At 39.8% G+C, this 23093-nt stretch overlaps 1 protein-coding gene across 1 annotated transcript in view; it reads left to right on the top strand.

The window, feature by feature from the left end:
* The first annotated feature begins 6150 nt into the window (after positions 1-6150).
* Ccnh (cyclin H) overlaps positions 6151-23093 on the top strand; it is a 29396-nt gene continuing 12453 nt past the window's right edge. Inside the window, exons 1-4 of the mRNA XM_021180109.2 lie at positions 6151-6402; positions 7507-7629; positions 18859-18932; positions 19939-20149. Of these exons, the coding sequence (XP_021035768.1) occupies positions 6286-6402; positions 7507-7629; positions 18859-18932; positions 19939-20149 (525 nt within the window). The 5' untranslated portion in view covers positions 6151-6285. The remainder of the gene's footprint in view (positions 6403-7506; positions 7630-18858; positions 18933-19938; positions 20150-23093) is intronic.

Here is a 23093-nt window from a genome sequence, read left to right as displayed (position 1 = left end):
TAGAATTTAATGAAAATGAAGGCACATCATATTAAAGCTTATGGGACACAAGGAAAGCAGTGGTAAGAGGAAAACTCATAGCTCTAAGTGCCTCCAAAAAGAATCTGAAGAAGGCTTATATTAGCAGCTTGACATCACACCTGAAAGCTTTAGAACAAAAATAAAAGCAAATATACCCAAGAGAAGTAGACAGCAGGAAAATTTCAAACTCAGTACTGAAATCAAACAAATAGAAACAGAAAAATATATAAAGAATCAACAAAACCAGGAGCTGGTTCTTTGAGAAAATCAACAAGATTGATAAGCCCTCAGCCAGACTAATCAGAGGGCATAGAGACAGTATCCAAACTAATAAAATCAGAAACAAAAAGGGAGACATAACAACAAACTATATCTTAAAATAACTACTCTGTTTGTTGAATATTAACAGTCAAAAATGTTAAAATCATGTTCTACAAACATCATGGATATGTTATTGATAACTTTTCTCACTGTGCTTGAAATCAACATTTTCTTAATGTTTAACGTCAAAGAGATTTTGCTATTTTGAAATGTTTAAAATATACTTACTGATAAAATAATTTCTCTCCTAGAAACACTGATAAACTTTTTAAAGTAAACTGACTGTTAGACAATGTACCAAGATACATAATGCAATTTAAATACTCTCCACTATGTCAGGTGCTATCATATAAGGGCTTTGAATATAATTCTTAATTATTTACTTTTAATATTTCATGCTCTTTGGGGGTTTTGTTTTTTGTTTTTTTTTTTTGTTGTTGTTGTTGCTGTTTTTTTGAGACAAGGTTTCTCTATGTAGCCCTGGCTGTCCTGGAACTCACTCTGTAGACCAGGCTGGCCATGAACTTAGAAATTCACCTCCTCTGCCTCCCAAGTACTGGGATTAAAGGTGTGCGCCACCATGCCCAGCCTTTTTATGGTCTTTTACTATGCTTAATTTCCAAAGAATATTTTGTATGTTTTGAAACAATGTAGTATTCAATATTAGATATAGGATCCTCAGTTAAGGATTGTTTTAAATATTCATTAGTGATATTTTTAGGGTATGAAAGGATATGAATATAAAAGTTGAACAAACTTTTATGTATTATTTGATTCTTAAAATACTCAATATTATTCATTTGTTTGATTATAAAATGCATTTAAATAGTAAAAAAAATTAAGAAAAAAAAGAAAGAAAATCAATCAAGAAATACCTAATTAAAACACACGCACACACACACACACACACACACACACACACACACACACGGGATGCACTCACTGATAAATGGATATCAACCCAAAAGCTGGGAATTCCCAAGATACAATTCACAGACCACATGAAGCTCAAGAAGAAGGAAGACCAAAGTGTGGATCCTTCAGTCCTTCTTAGAAGGAGGAACAAAATACTCATGGAGGTTGAAACGGGAGACATTGTGTGAAGCAGAGTCTGAAGGAAAGGCCATCCAGAGACTGCCCCTCCTAGGGAAAGCAAGCTTTTTTATTTCTATGCACAGGATGCCTACTCCTAAGGTGGGTTTGAGAAGTCAGCATTGGTCTTGAGGAAAACAAGATTTTATAGATTGTAGGTAGTGTGATACCAGTCCTGTCCCCCCGCCCCAACCCCTCCCCACCTTTGTACTCCTGGTTCAGCCTTCTGAGTAGTAGGCTTCATAGACTGTGCTACTTAGGCCCCTTTAGATCAAAGATAATTTCTTTACCTCTTTTCTTTCTTCTCCATTTATTTTGATGTATTTTGGAGAAAGTATTAGCTATAGATATCTCCTTGATTTTTCTTAGTGGTAACTTAAAATATTGGGGGTAACAATGGAGGAGCTAGAGAAAGTACCCAAGGAGCTGAAGGGGTCTGCACTCCAATAAGTGGAACAACAATATGAACTAACCAGTACCCCCAGAGCTCGTATCTCTAGCTGCATATGTAGCAGAAGATGGCCTAGTCGGCCATCATTGGGAAGAGAGGCCCTTGGTCTTGCAAACTTTATATGCCCCAGTACAGGGGAATGCCAGGGCCAAGAAGTGGGAGTGCGTGTGTAGGGGAGCAGGGTTGGGGGAGGGTATAGGGGACTTTCGAGATAGCACTTGAAATGTAAATGAAGAAAATATCCAATAAAAAAATGAAAAATATTGGGGGTAAAAGTAGAAAAGGATTTTAGAGTCAATGTTAATTGTATGGTAGAAAAATAAAATTGTAATGCATTTATCGGTTTCACAATATAATTTGTAAGTCTATATTAAAAAAATGTTAGAAACCAAATCAGTAGCTAAAGGAATATAGAATCATATCATACTTTAAAGTACATATAATTTCTGTGAGTTTAAATGTAATTCACGGGGCTGGAGAGATGGCTCAGTGGGTAAGAGCACCCGGCTGTTCTTCCGAAGGTCCAGAGTTCAAATCCCAGCAACCACATGGTGGCTCACAACCATCGGTAACAAGATCTGACTCCCTCTTCTGGAGTGTCTGAAGACAGCTACAGTGTACTTACACATAATAATAAATAAATAAATACATACATAAATACATAAATAAATAAAAGAGCACTGACAAAAAATGTAATTCACTTTCTTTTAAAAACTAAGATTTAGATAGGAGTGTCATGACTGACCTAAACTCATTATATCATGGCCTTTAACTCTTGATCGTCCTGCTTTCTTCCAATGTCCTTACATAGCAGAAGGTGTAACCCAGATTAAAGGTGTGTACTACCTGGATCTGGGACTTGCTTTGTCCCAGGCTGACCTTGACCACAGATTCCTCAGACATTCACCACCATTCCTGGCTTTATTTATTTATTTTTCTTTAACTTCCTTTATTGTGTGTCACTGAAATCAGAAACTTTGTGTTGATGAAATAAAGGTGATGAGTTAAGAAAATGTAATCAAGATTCAACTTAAAATACTCTAAATTGGGGATAAGGCGTTGGCCCAGTGGATTAAGCATTTGTCTCTCAAATGTGAGGACCAGAGTTAGGATGCACAAAACTCAAGTGAAAACTAGTATGCTTGTTAGCCACCTGTAGCCTTGCCCACCACTCTGAATGCAGAGATGGGGAATATGTAGTCAGCCTAGCAGAAAATGTGGAGCTTTGGTTTCATTGAGAGGTGATGCTTCAATCAATACAATGGAGAAAGATTGAAGAAGACACCTAACATCAAATTTGGACTTTTACATGCATGTTACACATGTATACATGCATACATACATGCACACGTATACCATACACACATAGACATGCAAAAATTACTCCAAGTTATATAAGTAAAATTGATCCCTTATTCTTCTGGCCCCCTTTTCTTCCTTTTCTGTTAAGAAAACACAATCTTGAATTCTTTTGATTTTCTCCTTGTCCTAGGGTTTCTAGGATAAAACTTTAAGAAATGGAAAAATTTCCCCAAAGCAAGAAAGGAATTCCCAGCACTATGTGTGCTCTTGCAGATATTTTTTTTCATTATTTGCATTTCAAATGTTTTCCCCTTTCCAGGTCTCCCCTTCGGATCCCCCCCCTATCGCATCTCCCCTTCTCCTGTCTCTATAAGGGCGCTCTCCCACCCACCCACCCACCCACTCCTGTCTTCTCATCCTCATATTCCCCTACATTGTGACAACCCAGATGTCCCTCAACAGAGGAATGAATACAGACAATGTGGTACATTTACACAATGGAATACTACTCAGCTATTAAAAATGATGAGTTCATGAAATTCTTAGGCAAGTGGGTAGAACTTGAAAATATCATTCTGAGTGAGGTAACACAGTCACAAAAGAACATACAAGGTATGTACTCATTGATAAGTGGATAATAGCCCAAAAGTTTAGAATAACCAAGATTCATTTCACAGACCATAGGAAGCCTAAGAAGAAGGAAGACCAAAATGTGGATGCTTCAGTGCTTCTTAGAAGGATGAACAAGGGGCTGGTGAGATGGCTCAGTGGGTAAGAGCACCCGACTGCTCTTCTGAAGGACCAGAGTTCAAATCCCAGCAACCACATGGTGGCTCACAACCATCCGTAACAAGATCTGGCGCCCTCTTCTGGAGTGTCTGAAGACAGCTACAGTGTACTTACGTATAATAAATAAATAAATCTTTAAAAAAAAAAAAAAAAAAAAAAAAAGAAGGATGAACAAATTACTCACAGAAGAAAATATGTAGACAAAGTGTGGAGCAAAGACTGAAGGGAATGCCAACCAGAGACTGACCGACTTGGGGATCCACCACATATACAGCCAGCAAACCCAGCCCCTATTGTGAGTGCTGGGAAGTGCTTGCTGATGAAAGCCTGATATGGCTGTCTCCTGAGATACTCTTCCAGAGGCAGATGCTTGCAGCCAACCACTGGACTGAGCTCAGGGGTCCCCTATGGAGGAGTTGGAGAAAGGACTGAAGGAGCTGATGGGGGTTTGTAGGCCCATGGAGGGAGCAAGTGTCAACAGTCTAGACCCCCTGGAGCTCCCAGGGACTGGACCACCAACCAAAGAGTACACATGGATTGACCCATGGCACTGGCCGAATATGTGGCAGAAGATGGTCTTGCAGGTAACTTTAGTGAAGTATGTAAAACCTTTCTTTGTAGACCAAGAGGCAATAAATGCTCTGTAAAGCCAGATCTTTGATTACAACTCTTGGATTACAAGTTATATTGGCGCTCAAAAAACTTAGTCTGTCTACAAATAGTACATAGCACATTTTAAGAACTGCTGCACAAAGACATTTGTGTTTATTTTTTAAAAAAGCACTGAAAATTTTCCAGTTAATAATTTATGTCTTGATGGTGTCCAATGAAACAGTAGTATCTTTGTCATTGAGCTGTTAATTTACTTGTTTCTTTTCTAGGAAGACTAGAATGCATTTTGTTTGAATAATCTAGAATTAGATTCAGCAAAATGTGACCTAAAGATTATGTAAAGAGGGTGTTGATGCATGCCTGTGTTTCCAGAATTTGGAGAGGCTTTGGCAGGAGGATCATAAATTTGAAACCACCATGAACTAAATATGGATTTCTAGTATATAATGAGACAATAAGGAGCTGAGAAAGGCAGGAAAAATGGGAGGAAACTCTACTGCACAAATTATGGCAGTGGGGGATTGCTTTGTGCTCTCCCTGTTGGTATCAGGACCTCTGAAACTCTTGATATCATGTAGGCGAGACCCACAGACCTGTTGCCACAGACAACGGCCACCATATTCCCAGAATCCATTGTGCTCACCTCCCACCTTTACCTATAACCACGTCACCATCCATATATATATCCATATATATACATACATATATATAAGTATATATGTATATGTATATATATATATATATATATATATATATATATAATGCCCCTCCCTCCCTCTCTCTCTTTTTTCCCCTTCTCTTTCTACCACCACCTTGCCCCTCTCTCTCCCAATAAACCTCACGTGGAACTGTTTGGCCTGATGTAGTCCTTCTGAAGCCGTGCTTCATTCAAGATCAGAACACTCCCTCTAAAGAAGAAAATAGGTGACTCGAGAGATGGCTCAGTGGTTAAGAGCACTGACTGTGTCATCCATATGATCTGGGTTCAATTCCCAGCACCCACAGGGCAGCTCATAACTGTCTGAAACTCCCATTCCAAGGGAGCTGAAGCTGTCACACGGATATACATACAGGCAAAACACCAATGGGCATAAAATAAAAATAAAAAATAAAGAAATGAAGGCTTATGGAACCAATGTAAATTTGGTATCACAAATGCAATGTTCAAAGTCCTAGTAAAAAAACAAAAGGCAAATCTCTTTAAGGATTGTTAATACTGTAAGAGAACTGTAAAACTAGTATCCACTTTGGCTTCAGGGATAGGACTACTAGCAGGAAATAAAAACCCTTGGAGAAAGGGTCGCGTTAGCTGTAGCTCAAATTCGCATCCAGTACTTTTATTTTCCAACCAAGTCCCTCTACCCACGTGTCCCTTAGGCCTGAAGTTCTTTGTGCCCAGGCGTCCTCTGGAACCTGGATCCCTGCGGCCACGCCCACTTTCTGACCCTCCTGGGTCACGCCCTTCAGACGCCTCCCCAAAGCCTGGGAGCCGCGAGGCTCCGCCCTCCCTCGTCACGGAACACCTCCCACCGGCTCCGGAAACTCCTGAGCAGACGCTGGCACGTGACCGAGACGTCACGCACGCGTCCGCGGTCTGGGCGGGGGTGGGGGTTCGCGCGTTGGCCGTCGCTCGTGGTCGCTGTCTCTCGGAGTGTCGCTGCTTCTGTCGCGGCCCTGCGGCCCGTGAGGGCTACAGCATGTATCACAGCAGCAGCCAGAAGCGGCACTGGACCTTCGCTAGCGAGGAGCAGCTGGCGCGCCTGCGGGCGGACGCCAACCGCAAATTCAAGTGCAAAGCTGTGGCTAACGGGAAGGTGAGGTCCCCGCGAGCCAGCGCCTGTGCCCACCCTAAACCTGGGACCCCCTCCTGAAGTCCCGCTTTGCCTGCAGGCTGGAAGCCTGTAGAGCGCTCACCTGGCTGTGTCAGTGCAGACAGGGACTGACGCGACAGCCAAGTCCCGGGCTGGCGGTGGCAGAGGTCTGAGTGACATCCTGGGGACTGGCAAGAGCCTAGGAAGAGTGCGGACTTAGTGCGGGACTCGAACTGGTCACTTGTGTTTCAGGATGTCAGGACAAACCATTCTCTGTAGTTGGCAGGAGGGAGGGCACACACATAGGCTGGTGTCTAGTGGAAAGTCAGACTGGCAGGCAAGTGCGTGGAGTGCTGGTGGTCACTCATGGATGAAGCTGTACTTCTGCAGCAGTGGTTGAAGAACGTGCACAAGCAACTTTGTAAGCGGAAGTGTAAGGCGGTTGAAATTCTTGCCAAAACTGAAGGGAACTTTTCAAAGACTTGAGATGGGGGAATGATGGCTTGTTGGATCTGCTTTCCAGAAACAACCTTCACACAGAAGGTTGTACAAGGAAAGAAAATCGTTGACACAAGTATGGCGTGTTCTATGGCCCTCTATCCAGGTCTTCCTACAACTCTCCCATTCATTTCTGTGTAGGGCCCTGGATAACTTTATAGTAGCTTCTACAAATTTCAGGCAAATAAAATTTGTACTAACAAAACAGGTAGCCAATGAACTGAGTTATTTTAATTTTGGTGACATAGGGATTTATTGAGAAAGCTACTTTGGGAGAGTTCCAACCCATGAAAATATGTATCTTTTTAAAAAATTTACAAGTAATGGTATCAAACCTGGGAGTGAATTGGCACGTACTCTGTCATGATTGTATAAAAATGTCCAGCTGACAGTTTGAGAACTTGTAAAATGAAAGCCTAGATTCAGTTTATTGATTTTTGCATATTCTTCTCCTAGATATTTTGCTTGATGTTTAGTAAACTTAACAAAGAGAGAAAAATTCAGGTCTATTTTTTGTTGATGGTATAAGTCCAATTTAAGCAGGACAGATAAGACAGTCTTACAATGAATTCACTGACCTTACATTGAAATGTCTGCTCTGTCTTAAAGGTTCTTCCAAATGATCCAGTGTTTCTGGAGCCTCATGAAGAAATGACACTTTGCAAGTACTATGAAAAAAGATTATTGGAATTCTGTTCAGTGTTTAAACCAGCTATGCCACGGTCTGTTGTGGTAAGTGATGGCAGAGAATACGCTTGTTAGCTGGCTTGAGAGAATTGAACTAGTCTTTTCCCTTCTTTTTCCCCCATAATTTTTTTTTCACATTATATCCCAATATCACCACCTCTTCTCCTTCCTGCCGTTTGCAAATTCTTCTGACCAATACTCCCTTCCCTTCTCAGAGAAGGGGAAGCTCCTCCTCCTTTGGGTACCACCCTACCTTGTGACATCTAGTCACAGAAGGACTAAGCATCTCTACCACTGAGGCCCCAACAAGTCATTCTGGTTGGGAAAGGGGACCCAATGGCAAGCAACCGAGTCAGAGACAGCCCCTGTTCCAACTGTTAGGGGACCCATATGAAGACCAAGCTGCACATGTGGTACAAAGGTGGAGGGTTGGGGAGCTAGACCCAGCTCTCTTTGGTGGTTCAGTCTCTGCGAGCCCCATGGGCCCAAATTAGTTGGCTCCGTAGACCCTCCAATGGAGTTCTTTACAACTCTGGCCTGCTCAGCTCCATCACTCTTCCATAAAACTCCCCAAGCTCTTCTTGATGTTTGGCTCTGGGTCTCTGCAACTGTTTCCATCTGTTATTAGATGAGGCCTCTCAGGAGACAGTTACGCTAGGTTCCTATCTGAAAGCCCAACAGAGTGTCAGTAATAGTGTCAGAGGTTGGCTCTCTCCCATGGAATGGGTCTCAAATTGAGCCAGTCATTGGTTGGCCTTTCACTTGAGGTTGTTTCCAGTTTCTGACTATTATAAATAAAGCTGCTGTGAACACAGTTGAGCAAGTGTCCCTGTGGTACAGTGGTGCATCCTTTGGGTATATGCCGGGAAGTGGTATAGCTGGGTCTTAAGGTAGAACTATTCCTAATTTTCTGAAAATCTGCCAAACTGATATCCAAAGTGTTTGTACAAGTTTGCACTCTCACCAGCAATGGAGGAGTGTTTCCTTTGCTCCACATCATCACCACTATGTGGCTGATGGCTGTCACTTCAGTTTTTTGTTTGTTTGTTTGTTTGGTTTTGTTTTTTGGTGAGACAGGGTTTCTCTGTATAGCTCTGGCTGTCTTGGAACTCACTTTGTAGACCAGGCTGGCCTCGAACTCAGAAATCTGCCTGCCTCTGCCTCCCAAGTGCTGGGATTAAAGGCATGCGCCACCACTGTCCGGCTCAGTTTTTGATCTTAGTCATTCTAATGGGTGTAAGAAGGAATCACAGAATCCTTTTGATTTGCATTTCCCTGATGACTAAGGATGTTGAACATTTCTTTCAGTGCTTCTTAGCTATTTGAGATTTCTTTGTTGGGAATTCTCTGTTTAGCTCTATACCCCATTTTTAATTGGTTTACTTGATTTTTTCATGTCTAATTTTTGAGTTCTTTATGTTTTGGATATTAGTCCTCTGTCGGACAATCCTGTACAATAAAAGAATTTCTGGAGGTATGACCCTCCCTGATTTCAAGCTATAGTGCAGAGCAATGGTAATAAAAACTGCATGGTATTAGAATAAAAACAGACAGGTTGATCAATGGAATAGAATCAAAGACCCAGAAATAAACCCACATACCTATGAACACTTGATATTGACAAAAAAGCCAAAACCATGCAATGGGGGAAAAAGCATCTTCCAACAAATGGTGCTGGTCTAAGTGGCTGTATGCAAATAGGCCCATATATATTACCCTGCACTAAACTCATGTGCAGATGGGGTAAAGAAAGTAGGGAACTGCTTGAACTCATTGGCACAGGAGACAAATTCCTGAGTTCCTTAGCTTAGGCACTATGATCAAAGGTTAATAAATGGGACTTCATGAAACAGCAAAGCTTTTGCACGGCTAAGGATACCATCAGTAGGAAAAAATGAAAGCCTACAGAAAGGGAAAAGATCTTTTAACAAGTAGCAAAATGGTATTTACGTTAGAGTTATCTTTGAGGTTAAAGTAGTTCCTAACTGCAGACTAAATAGGACCCAAACTATTTGGCAGACTATAATAGAAAAAAACAAAAACAAAAATCAAGTAGTTTATTTCTTCTCACAGTGTGGCCCAACACAGGCCATCTCATCAGAAAATGACTCTCTTGCCATGACTAGAATCTTAGACTCCTCCCCTCTGGTGACTCTTGGAGTGCCTAACCTGGTAGTCCTCTGCTTCTGGGTGGAATGAGCTGAAACTGAGGGGAAGCCATAGTAGTTGCTCCCTGAATCTTGGGCTGAAAAGTGAGTCATTGCACTAATTTTGTTAACCATAACAGACAAAAGCAAGACTGTGAAATGTGGTTCTCTCCAGATGCTTAGTTCCCTGTGTCAAGGTGTGAATCTTAATGTACGTTAGCCACCTTAACATGCTTACATGAATCAGTCACATTTTTAAAAATACTGGTATTTTCATACATGTATCAGTATAGTGAATGTGAGAAAAATTAATTCTGTAAAAATTTTAAAGGCCTAACTCATAGTTGTTATATTTTATGAGTAAGGGCATCTCCTGGGTCATTTTATAGTGTGCTGTACAGGTTGTGACATCCTTTGTTTGTTTGTTTGTTTGTTTGTTTGTTTGTTTTAGAGCTTTATTGTAGAAAGGCAGAGAGAGAGAGAAGGTAGAGAAGGAGAGGCTGGCCATGGCCATGAGGAGAAGGGAGGGGGATAGAGGGAGCAAGAGGGCTAGAAAACCAAGAGAAGCAGGAGAGGCAAGAACATAAGCGACATCCTCATTTTTCTTCCCATATTCTTTACTAGAAAACAGTAGAATTGAGATTAGAATATAAACTAGTGATTTTTCAACTCTGCTAAACTCAGTTCCGGTTTGAAATGCTCATTGATTTATGTTCCAGCTGCTACTCTTGCCCTAAGATCTTTTAAAACTTTGATTAGAGGATATTAGAGGTGACATTGTTATTGGTTTCTTGGTAGCTTTGTTTATTTTGTTTTCTTGAGACTGTCCTCTATGAGTCATGTTGGTTTTGAGTTTATTATATTCCAGAGGATGAACTTGAACTCCTGGGATTCTAGGCACTACACATCTGGTTTTACTTAGTACCCAGGATCAAATGCAGAGCTGTATCCATGCCTGGTAGGCGCACTACCTACTGAGTATATCCCAGGCTTAAATGTCTCAGGATTCGTTTATGTGGTTCTTAGTGCTGTGTTTCTACTGGGATGGGAATAGGTAACTTGTGGTCCAAGCTAAATAATGAAGAAAAAAGATGGTGTTAAGGGTGTCCAAAACATTTCTTACCTTATTATTACTCTCATGGCTTGTTGGTTGTAAAGGTCAAGTATGAAGGGCTGTTGTACTGGCTGGTTTTGTGGGTCAACTTGAGTTATCACAGAGAAAAGAGCCTCGAGGAAATGCTTCCATGAGATCCAGCTGTAAGGCATTTTCTCAATTAGTGATCAAGGAGGGAGGGCCCATTGTGGGTAGTGCCATCCCTAAGCTTGTAGTCTTGGTTCTATAAGAAAGCAAACTGTGCAAGCCAGGGGAAGCAAGCCAGTAAACAGCACCCTTCATGGCCTCTGCATCAGCTCCTGCTTCCTGACCTGCTTAGTTCCAGTCCTGACTTCCTTTGGTGATGAACAGCAGTATGGAAGTGTAAGCTGAATGAACCCTTTTCTCCCCAACTTGCTTCTTGGTCATGATGCTTGAATCCTAAGACAGCTGTTTTTTTAAGTTTCCTAATAGAGAAGAACTATCTACTCTACTCCATTTTTATAATAGGAAAAAAGAAAGAACATTGAAAATATTAAGTTCGTTAGTATTTTTTATTCATTTTAAAGTTGTAAACACATCTGAGAGAGGACAGCTGATTAGTTTCCATGATGAAATTGGGGTTGATTTTTTTCATTACAGAAACTGTAGAATGAGCTGGTAGGATTAAATTATTTCTTTGATCAAGCAGTCTTTCAGTGAACTTGATGAAATTCATCTATACAATGGATGCAGTGATTTTGTTTGTTATTGTTGTTTAATATAATTTGACAGCAACTCTAGAAGCATTTAAATGAAGTATTTTTTCCTGTTATCAAATAAATAAGTGGTTATTTTACTGTTAAGTGATTCAGTAGGTAAAGATAGAGAGTTCTTAGTTGAATATAGCCTCTAACCCTTGAGAAATGTCACTCATGCTATTTCATTTTCTGTGAAGAGAGCAATTTTAGTACTGTGTTATAAGGATTGGAATAAATTGATACTACTGTGTTTTGCTCAGTGGGACTTATTGAATGGGAAGTATTCAGGCAAATGTGAGGCGCTACAGTTTGGCAGTAGTCATCATGGTTCATCACAGATTTGGAGTTGACAGAGAAAAGGCTTTTTGTTCCAATCATGTTATCCATTAGCATTTTTCCAAAATTGGCTAACCTGTGATTGTTAGTATTTTAGTCCTTAAAATTTTCTGAGTATAAGTACTCATTTTGCTCTGAGTTCTAAAATTAATACATACATACATTTTTAAGTTTAGTTAACTACAGAAAAACTTACACAGGCTGGAGACAGATAACTAAAAAAAAAAAAAAAAAAAAAAAAAAAAAATACAGGCTCTTTGATTGTGGTGTTTTTTTGCAAGGGGAAGTTCTGATACTAAGGTCTAGTTCCCGAATTGGTTCTTGATTTGTCAATAAAGAAGGGCAGGAGCCAATTGCTGGGCGGAAGGTACATTTGGGTCTGGGTACCAAGAGGAAGGAGACACAGGGAAAGAGAGAAGGGGCTTTTCTGCCATGTTTTGGAGGAAAATGGACACAGCAACCATGTAAGACCTCGGGGCAGCTAGGGCCTGCAGCTTCAGCTATGTCTTTTATCCAAGGATTCAAGGGTCTTGGGTGAGGCTGGTAACTGGACCCTTCCTGGAGCAAGGGTCTTGGGAGTGGACTGGTGAAGAAGTTTACTTCCGGAGCATAAGGCAGGTAGAATAGGAAGTAGAGTTTTTTTTTTTTTTTTTTTTTTATTACATATTTTCCTCAATTACATTTCCAATGCTATCCCAAAAGTCCCCCATAGCGCCCCCCACTTCCCTACCCACCCATTCCCATTCTTTTGGCCCTGGCATTCCCCTATATTGGGGCATATAAAGTTTGCAAGTCCAATGGGCCTCTCTTTCCAGTGATGGCCGACTAGACCATCTTTCGATACATATGCAGCTAGAGACAAGAGCTCCGGGGTTCTGGTTAGTACATCATGTTGTTCCAACAATAGGGTTGCAGATCCCTTTAGCTCCTTGGGTACTTTCTCTAGCTTCTCCATTGGGAGCCCTGTGATACATCCAATAGCTGACTGTGAACATCCATTCCTGTGTTTGCTAGGCCCCGGCATCGTCTCACAAGAGACAGCTATATTTAGGTCCTTTCAGCAAAATCTTGCTAGTGTATGCAATGGTGTCAGCGTTTAGAAGCTGCTTATGGGATGGATCCCTGGATACAGCAGTCTCTAAATGGTCCATCCTTTCATCACAGCTACGAACTTTGTCTCTGTAACTCCTTCCCTGGGTGTTTTGTTCCCAATTCTAAGAAGGGGCACAGTGTCCACACTTTGGTCTTCATTCTTCTTGAGTTTCATGCGTTTAGCAAATTGTATCTCATATCTTGGGTATCCTAAGTTTTGGGCTAATATCCACTTATCAGTGAATACATATTGTGTGAGTTCTTTTGTGATTGTGTTACTTCACTCAAGATGATGCCCTCCAGGTCCATCCATTTGGCTAGGAATTTCATAAATTCATTCTTTTTAATAGCTGAGTAGTACTCCATTGTGTAAATGTACCATAATTTCTGTATCCATTCCTCTGTTGAGGGACATCTGGGTTCTTTCCAGCTTCTGGCTATTATATATAGGGCTGCTATGAACATAGTGGAGCATGTGTCCTTTTTACCGGTTGGGACATCTTCTGGATATATGCCCAGGAGAGGTATTGCTGGATCCTCCGGTAGTACTATGTCCAATTTTCTGAGGAACCGCCAGACTGATTTCCAGAGTGGTTGTACAAGCTTGCAATCCCACCAACAATGGAGGAGTGTTCCTCTTTCTCCACATCCTCGCCAGCATCTGCTGTCACCTGAATTTTTGATCTTAGCCATTCTGACTGGTGTGAGGTGGAATCTCAGGGTTGTTTTGATTTGCATTTCCCTGATGATTAAGGATGTTGAACATTTTTTCAGGTGCTTCTCTGCCATTCGGTATTCCTCAGGTGAGAATTCTTTGTTCAGTTCTGAGCCCCATTTTTTAATGGGGTTATTTGACTTTCTGGAGTCCACCTTCTTGAGTTCTTTATATATATTGGATATTAGTCCCTTATCTGATTTAGGATAGGTGAAGATCCTTTCCCAATCTGTTGGTGGTTTTTTTGTCTTATTGATGGTGTCTTTAGCCTTGCAGAAGCTTTGCAGTTTCATGAGGTCCCACTTGTCAATTCTCGATCTTACAGCACAAGCCATTACTGTTCTATTCAGGAATTTTTCCCCTGTGCCCATATCTTCAAGGCTTTTCCCCACTTTCTCCTCTATAAGTTTCAGTGTCTCTGGTTTTATGTGAAGTTCCTTGATCCACTTAGACTTGACCTTAGTACAAGGAGATAGGAATGGATCGATTTGCATTCTTCTACATGTTAACAACCAGTTGTGCCAGCACCATTTGTTGAAAATGCTGTCTTTCTTCCACTGGATGTTTTTAGCTCCCTTGTCGAAGATCAAGTGACCGTAGGTGTGTGGGTTCATTTCTGGGTCTTCAATTCTATTCCATTGGTCTATTTGTCTGTCACTATACCAGTACCATGCTGTTTTTATCACAATTGCTCTGTAGTAGAGCTTTAGGTCAGGCATGGTGATTCCACCAGAGGTTCTTTTATCCTTGAGAAGAGTTTTTGCTATCCTAGGTTTTTTGTTATTCCAGATGAATTTGCAGATTGCACTTTCTAATTCGTTGAAGAATTGATTTGGAATTTTGATGGGGATTGCATTGAATCTGTAGATTGCTTTTGGCAAGATAGCCATTTTTACAATGTTGATCCTGCCAGTCCATGAGCATGGGAGATCTTTCCATCTTCTGAGATCTTCTATAATTTCTTTCTTCAGAGACTTGAAGTTTTTATTATACAGATCTTTCACTTCCTTAGTTAGAGTCACGCCAAGATATTTTATATTATTTGTGACTATTGAGAAGGGTGTTGTTTCCCTAATTTCTTTCTCAGCCTGTTTATTCTTTGTGTAGAGAAAGGCCATTGATTTGTTTGAGTTAATTTTATATCCAGCTACTTCACCGAAGCTGTTTATCAGGCTTAGGAGTTCTTTGGTGGAATTTTTAGGGTCACTTAGATATACTATCATATCATCTGCAAAAAGTGATATTTTGACTTCATCTTTTCCAATTTGTATCCCTTTGATCTCCTTTTGTTGTCGAATTGCTCTGGCTAGGACTTCAAGTACAATGTTGAATAGGTATGGAGAAAGTGGACAGCCTTGTCTAGTCCCTGATTTTAGAGGGATTGCTTCAAGCTTCTCACCATTTACTTTGATGTTGGCTACTGGTTTGCTGTAGATTGCTTTTATCATGTTTAGGTATGGGCCTTGAATTCCTGATCTTTCCAAGACTTTTATCATGAATGGGTGTTGGATCTTGTCAAATGCTTTTTCCGCATCTAACGAGATGACCATGTGGTTTTTGTCTTTGAGTTTGTTTATATACTGGATTACGTTGATGGATTTCCGTATATTGAACCATCCCTGCATCCCTGGGATGAAACCTACTTGGTCAGGATGGATGATTGTTTTGATGTGTTCTTGGATTCGGTTAGCAAGAACTTTATTGAGTATTTTTGCATCAATATTCATAAGGGATATTGGTCTGAAGTTTTCTATCTTTGTTGGGTCTTTTTGTGGTTTAGGTATCAGAGTAATTGTGGCTTCATAGAATGAGTTGGGTAGAGTACCTTCTGTTTCTATTTTGTGGAATAGTTTGTGAAGAACTGGGATTAGATCTTCTTTGAAGGTCTGATAGAACTCTGCACTAAACCCATCTGGTCCTGGGCTTTTTTTAGTTGGGAGACTATTAATGACTGCTTCTATTTCTTTGGGGGATATAGGGCTGTTTAGATCATTAACCTGATCTTGATTCAACTTTGGTACCTGGTATCTGTCTAGGAACTTGTCCATTTCATCCAGGTTCTCCAGTTTTGTTGAGTATAGCCTTTGGTAGAAGGATCTGATGGTGTTTTGGATGTCTTCAGGATCTGTTGTTATGTCTCCTTTTTCATTTCTGATTTTATTAATTAGGATGCTTTCCCTGTGCCCTCTAGTGAGTCTGGCTAAGGGTTTATCTATCTTGTTGATTTTCTCAAAGAACCAGCTCCTTGATTGGTTGATTCTTTGAATAGTTTTTCTTGTTTCCACTTGGTTGATTTCGCCCCGGAGTTTGATTATTTCCTGCCGTCTACTCCTCTTGGGTGAATTTGCTTCCTTTTGTTCTAGTGCTTTTAGGTGTGTTGTCAAGCTGCTAATGTGTGCTCTCTCTAGTTTCCTTTTGGAGGCACTCAGAGCTATGAGTTTTCCTCTTAGAAATGCTTTCATTGCGTCCCATAAGTTTGGGTATGTTGTGGCTTGGCTTCATTTTCATTGAACTCTAAAAAGTCCTTAATTTCTTTCTTTATTCCTTCCTTGACCAAGGTATCATTGAGAAGAGTGTTGTTCAGTTTCCACGTGAAGGTTGGCTTTGTATTATTTATTTTGTTATGGAAGATCAGCCTTAGTCCATGGTGATCTGATAGGATGCATGGGACAATTTCAATATTTTTGTATCTGTTGAGGCCTGTTTTGTGACCAATTATGTGGTCAATTTTGGAGAAGGTACCATGAGGTGCTGAAAAGAAGGTATATCCTTTTGTTTTAGGATAGAATGTTCTGTAGATATCTGCCAGATCCATTTGATTCATAATTTCTCTTAGTTTCTCTGTGTCCCTGTTTAGTTTCTGTTTCCATGATCTGTCCATTGGTGAAAGTGGTGTGTTGAAGTCTCCCACTATTATTGTATGAGGTGCAATGTGTGCTTTGAGATTTACTAAAGTTTCTTTAATGAATGTGGCTGCCTTTGTATTTGGAGCATAGATATTCAGGATTGATAGTTCCTCTTGGAGGATTTTACCTTTGATGAGTATGAAGTGTCCCTCCCTGTCTTTTTTAATGACTTTGGGTTGGAAGTCAATCTTATCAGATATTAGAATGGCTACTCCAGCTTGTTTCTTCATGCCATTTGCTTGGAAAATTGTTTTCCAGCCTTTCATTCTGAGGTAGTGTCTATCCTTTTCTCTGAGATGAGTTTCCTGTAAGCAGAAAAATGTTGGGTCTTGTTTGTGTAGCCAGTTTGTTAGTCTATGTCTTTTTATCGGGGAGTTGAGTCCATTGATATTAAGAGATATTAAGGAAAAGTAATTGTTGTTTTCTGTTATTTTTGTTGTTAAAGTTGGCATTTTGTTCTTGTGGCTGTCTTCTTTTAGGTTTGTTGAGGGATTACCTTCTTGTTGTTTCTAGGGCGTGGTTCCTGTCCTTGTATTGGTTTTTTTCTGTTATTATCCTTTGAAGGGCTGGATTCGTGGAGAGATAATGTGTGAATTTGGTTTTGTCATGGAATACTTTGGTTTCTCCATCTATGTTAATTGAGAGTTTGGCTGGGTATAGTAGCCTGGGCTGCAGTTTGTGTTCTTTTAGTGTCTGTATAACATTCGTCCAGGATAGGCTTGCCTTTATATGTTACTTGGCCTTTTTCTCTTACTGCTTTTAGTATTCTATCTTTATTTAGAGCATTTGTTGTTCTGATTATTATGTGTCGGGAGGTATTTCTTTTCTGGTCCAGTCTATTTGGAGTTCTGTAGGCTTCTTGTATGTTCATGGGCATCTCTTTCTTTAGATTTGGGAAGTTTTCTTCTATAATTTTGTTGAAGATGTTTGCTGGTCCTTTGAGTTGAAAATCTTCATTCTCATCCACTCCTATTATCCGTAGGTTTGGTCTTCTCATTGTGTCCTGTATTTCTTGGATGTTTTGAGTTAGGGTCTTTTTGCATTTTACATTTTCCTTGATTGTTGTGCCGATGTTCTCTATGGAATCTTCTGCGCCTGAGATTCTCTCTTCCATCTCTTGTATTCTGTTGCTGATGCTGGTATCTATGGTTCCAGATTTCTTTCCTAGGGTTTCTATCTCCAGTGTTGCCTCATTTTGGGTTTTCTTTATTGTGTCTACTTCCCTTTTTAGGTCTAGTATGGTTTTGTTCATTTCCATCATCTGATTGGATGTGTTTTCCTGTTTCTCTTTAAGGACTTCTACCAGTTTGGTTGTGTTTTCCTGTTTTTCTTTAAGGACTTGTAACTCTTTAGCCATGTTCTCCTGTAGTTCTTTAAAGTCCTTCTTGATGTCCTCTACCATCATCATGAGATATGCTTTTAAATCCAGGTCTAGTTTTTCAGGTGTGTTGGGGTGCCCTGGACTGGGCGAAGTGGGAGTGCTGGGTCCTGATGATGGTGAGTGGTCTTGGTTTCTGTTAGTAAGATTCTTACCTTTACCTCTCGCCATCTGGTAATCTCTGGAGTTGTTATAGTTGTCTCTGTTCAGAGGTTGTTCTTCTGGTGGTTCTGAGTATCCTCTGTCAGCAGAGCTGGGAGACAGGCTCTCTCCTCTGAGTTTCAGTGGTTAGAGCACTCCCTGCTGACAAGCTTTCCTCTTAAAGGGAAGGTGTACAGATATCTGGCGTTTGGACCTCCTCCTGGCCGAAGAAGAAGGCGGAAAACAGGACCTTTCCCAGATGCTGTGTTGCTTTGGCAGGTCACAGAAGCTGTAGGCTTCTGTGGTGCACACTCTCAGCTGTGCAGATAAGTTCCTAAATTCAGTGGAGTCCTGGATCCAAGATGTGCTCCCTGCTCCTGAGGCAGAGGGCTCCTGTGCAGGGCAGACCACTGTCTTCCAGCTAGGAGGGTGCCGGATGTCTGTGGCCCCAAAAGGGTGCTGCCTCAGCAGCTCTGTGGCTCCCGCCTGTCCCAGAAGCTGTCTGCCTCTGTCGGCAGTAGAGTTTTTAAAACTTCACTCAACAGTTTTTGTTGTACTTTATCACAATTTATTTTGATTAAGGGAAAATTTAACATATTGATGTAGAAAATGTTTTTAAGGAAACCTGGGCATGAGTGAATAAATTAAGTTTTTCAAAATTTAACATGCTACATGGAAGTAGGTTATGCTTTTATAAATGTTTATATTTTTATTTTTAATCTTTAGGGTACAGCTTGTATGTATTTCAAGCGTTTTTATCTTAATAACTCAGTAATGGAATATCACCCTCGGATAATAATGTGAGTATAAATTTGGTTTGGTTTGGTTTTGAACGGAGATGTTTATAATGTGTGAACCTTTATCTGTGGACTGTATATGAGAGATAGTTGACAATTTCAGTTAGGAACAATTTAGACTTGAATTTTTTTTCTATTTGGATATAAGGTCTTCTTACTTGCTGTTATGTTCTTTATAGCTAATGACATTGAACAGCAACTTGTCTACCACTCACATAGTTTTCCTTACATCTAGTTATTCTACCAATACTGCTGTCAGTGATACCTTTATTTCCCCAGTTGCTCAGGCTAAGAATCATTTGAGGAAATTGCTTTCCATTTCCATTCAGTTTATGGATCTTGTAACTTCGGATTCATTTTGGCTAAACAGAAGTTTATTATACTCTGCATTATGCTTACCATTATATATGAGAACATAATTAATATAGGGCTCATCAGTTTGCTGTCATTCATGCTTCTGTTTGTCCCCATTTCATTCCCACCAGTCAAGCTCAGGCCTTTATTGTGATTTCAGATTCTAAAAGCTGTCAGCAGTAGCTTTCTTACACTAGTTTCTCTGAACTTAATTTAGTAACCCAGGGGAATTTCATGTTTGCTTGTAAGCTGGTAATAACTACATACTCAAATGACTTGAGGCTTCTGCTGATGACCATCTGCAGTATTACTTACCATTACCTGTCTTCTATGGTCATAAGGTATATGCACATGATCAATTCTGTTAAATCTTCCATTTATAGTTCTTGATGAACACTACTTAGTTATTTTTTCAAGTCTCTGGTTGGACTATATAAAGCTATTAATAATGGTTAAATACTGTAGCAGTAGTAGATGATGGGCCAATCTAACTTTATAGTTTCCCCTAAGTCTAACGCATAAAAATTTAAAAAGGAACACTTTTAAGTCCATTTTTTTTAATTTCCTGCAGTGTCTAGCATTGTTACATTCCAATATTATGCAGTTTACAAAGTAATATTTAGGTATTTCTGCTGTCCTTTATTTTTTTATGTAGGCTTACTTGTGCATTTTTGGCCTGCAAAGTCGATGAATTCAATGTGTCTAGTCCTCAGTTTGTTGGAAATCTTCGAGAGAGTCCTCTTGGACAAGAGAAGGCACTGGAACAGATTTTAGAATATGAACTACTACTTATACAACAACTTAATTTTCACCTTATTGTCCACAATCCATATAGACCATTTGAAGGCTTCCTCATCGATATAAAGGTAAACCTGCTGATTGGAAATTAGCTAGTAGAGCTAATTCTTTGTTATTGTTTGCTAAAACGAATTGAAAACTTTATAATCAGTAATAGACTAACTCGTACAACACAGGTGCAACCTGAGAGTCTAGGGTAATAGTTTTCAAACTTCATTGTGCACTAGAGCACACCTGGAGAGTTTGTTTCTTAAGATTATTGGATAAGAGTTCCCAGGTTTCTGGTTTAGTAACTTTCTATAGTAGATTATGAGATTATAGTAATGTCATTAAAGAATTATTGTAACTCTTGTAACCGATATATATTGTCATAGATCTAGGCCTAGTGACTTATAGAACCTCAAAAAGTTGTTAATATTAAACTAAAATATAAATTGATCTTATTTTAAATGTTTTATGTACTCAGTTCACAAATAAAAGCACCAAAATTACAAGTACATAGGTGAGACCTACCTGTATTTTCAGAGGAAAATACTTCCTCTTTCAGAGGAAAACTTCTCAGGAAGTTTAGGTGGGAGGACCACTTTGAATTTAGGAGTTTGAGACTAGCCTGGCAATTTAGTATGAGTACACCACAAAACTTGTAACACAAATATGTGCACGTGTATATTTAATGTATAGAATTTATACCTATGTATTTACATGTGCCACATATTAATACATATGTTAATCTGACATAGTCAGTTTAACTTGTTAATAGTCTAAGTAAAGTCAAAGAAAAGTCAGGCACTGGTTATTTTCAGGTGAGCAGTTGTAGATATTCTGTTTATGCTAAACAGGTTTTGGGGTGCAACCTAGGAACAAGACAGGAACCATGACAACTTTCATGGACCTTAGATAACTATGACTGTGGTAAATTTTATATAGGGAAATCAAAACATTCTATTAGAAGATGGCAGATTGAAAAGCAAGGAAAACACTGTTGAGAAAGCATCAGTTGAAGTGAAATTCAAATCAAGAGTAGCAAATAGGTAAGGAGAGAACATTCCACCCAGAGACCTTCCTAGTCAGGAGCTCAGATTCAGAGCTCACTTAAGAAGTGAAGAGCCTGGAGATGGAGGGGAAAGAGTGTTTGGCTTGAATTAAAGGCAAAAGTCTAGACTATATAAGTAGTGTTGAAGATGTTGAACAAAGGGAAAAGAAGATAGTGAAAGCCTTGTCTAGAGAACTGGTATGATTGAGTTCTCAGTGTGCAAAAATGGCCTGTTGGCACCTGACAGGTTAGTTTTTGTCTATACTAATCCGGCTTCTCTAGAGTAACTTTATAGAGAGAGAAAAAAGGGATTTACTAGGATGTGGTCAGTTAATCAAATAATGAGTGCGTCTGAACAGAAGATCCCAGAACCCATCCAGGAATGTGAGGCTGTGAGGCTGGGTGTCTCAGCTGATCAGCATACACTGGAATGCCAAAGAAGTAAGCACTAATGCCAGTGCTAGCAAGGCAAGAGCAAGCAGGCAAAAAGAAGGGCCTCCTACAACCATGTCTTTTATATAGGCTTCCAGGAGAAGGTGTGACCCAAATTAGAAGTGAGTCTTAATACCTCAAAAGATCTGGATTAAAGGAGTATCTTTCTACCTCAGAATTCCAGATTAGGAATGAATCTTCCCACTTCAAATGAATGAATTAAGCAACAATCCCTCAGGTTCATGAGCCATTTGGGGTTCTAGATAATTCCAGATGTAGTCAAGTTGAGAGCCAAAATAGGCATTATACCATCAGATAAGATTAGACATCTGTATGTATCCTGCATTATGAAAAGAGTGAATGGGCAAAGGGGTAACAGTGGGGATGGTCATAAGAAATGTTTAAAGAGTAGCTGAAAAATGAAGAAGCTTATAATGGGACTAAAATGTATCCAGAGTTGTAGGATTGTTGGAAATCAAAGGGAAGGAAAGTGCTCTTGTAAGTAAGCCGAACATCTTTCCAACTCTTCTTAGATTACACAGAGAAAATGGAGTGTAATAATATTTGCTGAATTTTGTGCCAGAAAGGTCATTCATGAGTTTGTTGACATTTGTCTTTAAGGTGTAGAAGGACAAAAAAAAAGGAGATTGGTGGCTTTAGGGGAATAAGTTGAAAGACAACAGACTATAGAGATGCGGGAGTTTAGAGTGCTAGCTGTTCTTCTAGATGAACAGGGTTCAGTTCCCAGCACTCACATCATAGCTCATAATTGCCTGTAACTCCAGTTCCAAGGAGTCCAATGCTCTTTTTTGCCCCTCTTGATCACCAGGCATACACGTAGTGCATAGACATATGTGCAGGCAAAACACAGATACACATCAACAGGCATAAAAGCAAAGAAAATAAAAACTTTAAAACTATAAATGAAGGAGAGCTGTCTCATGTCAACTTGGTTACATAGAAAGATCCTGTCCAGGTAAAGGGAAAGAGGGAGAAAAACAGGTATGTTTCTTATAAATGTTCCTTAATTACTGGATATATTCTGAGACACGAGATGAATTTGTCATTGTGTGATCAATATCACAATGTTCCGCCTTTACACATTGCCCTTAGCTAGGTGCTACTGTGCATGGAGCTGTCATATACTCTCATAGCAATGGCTTGCTTCTGTTATTCTCGTATACCTGAGGTGTTTTATAATTAGCATTTTGTTACTAAGTAGAAGAAACATACTCTAACATAAAAACTAACTTTTTGCTAGTAAGTATAAAACATACACTCTAAAATAAATGAAAAGTGTATGGTGCAGCTAGAACATAAAGCAGTACCATAGTTGTTTATCATTTTTTCAAAATTCTGTAATGTACATACTGTGTCTTACACTGAACCATAGACTGGTTTCCATAAGCATCACGCAAGCATGGTCCTCATGATGCTGGTGTGGTACTGAATGGCGGGGAATGCTCAGGTGCTTTGGAAGCTTGGAGAACTCATGCCTCTTATTCATTATTGAAGGAAAAAATGCTTTGTAGGATAGAACTTGTATA

The sequence above is a fragment of the Mus caroli genome, unplaced genomic scaffold (genome assembly GCF_978045245.1).
Source record: "Mus caroli unplaced genomic scaffold, Mus_caroli_1 scaffold_15, whole genome shotgun sequence".
In the NCBI taxonomy this organism is placed as follows: Eukaryota; Metazoa; Chordata; class Mammalia; order Rodentia; family Muridae; genus Mus; species Mus caroli.
This window is presented reverse-complemented; position numbering and strand designations above follow the sequence as displayed.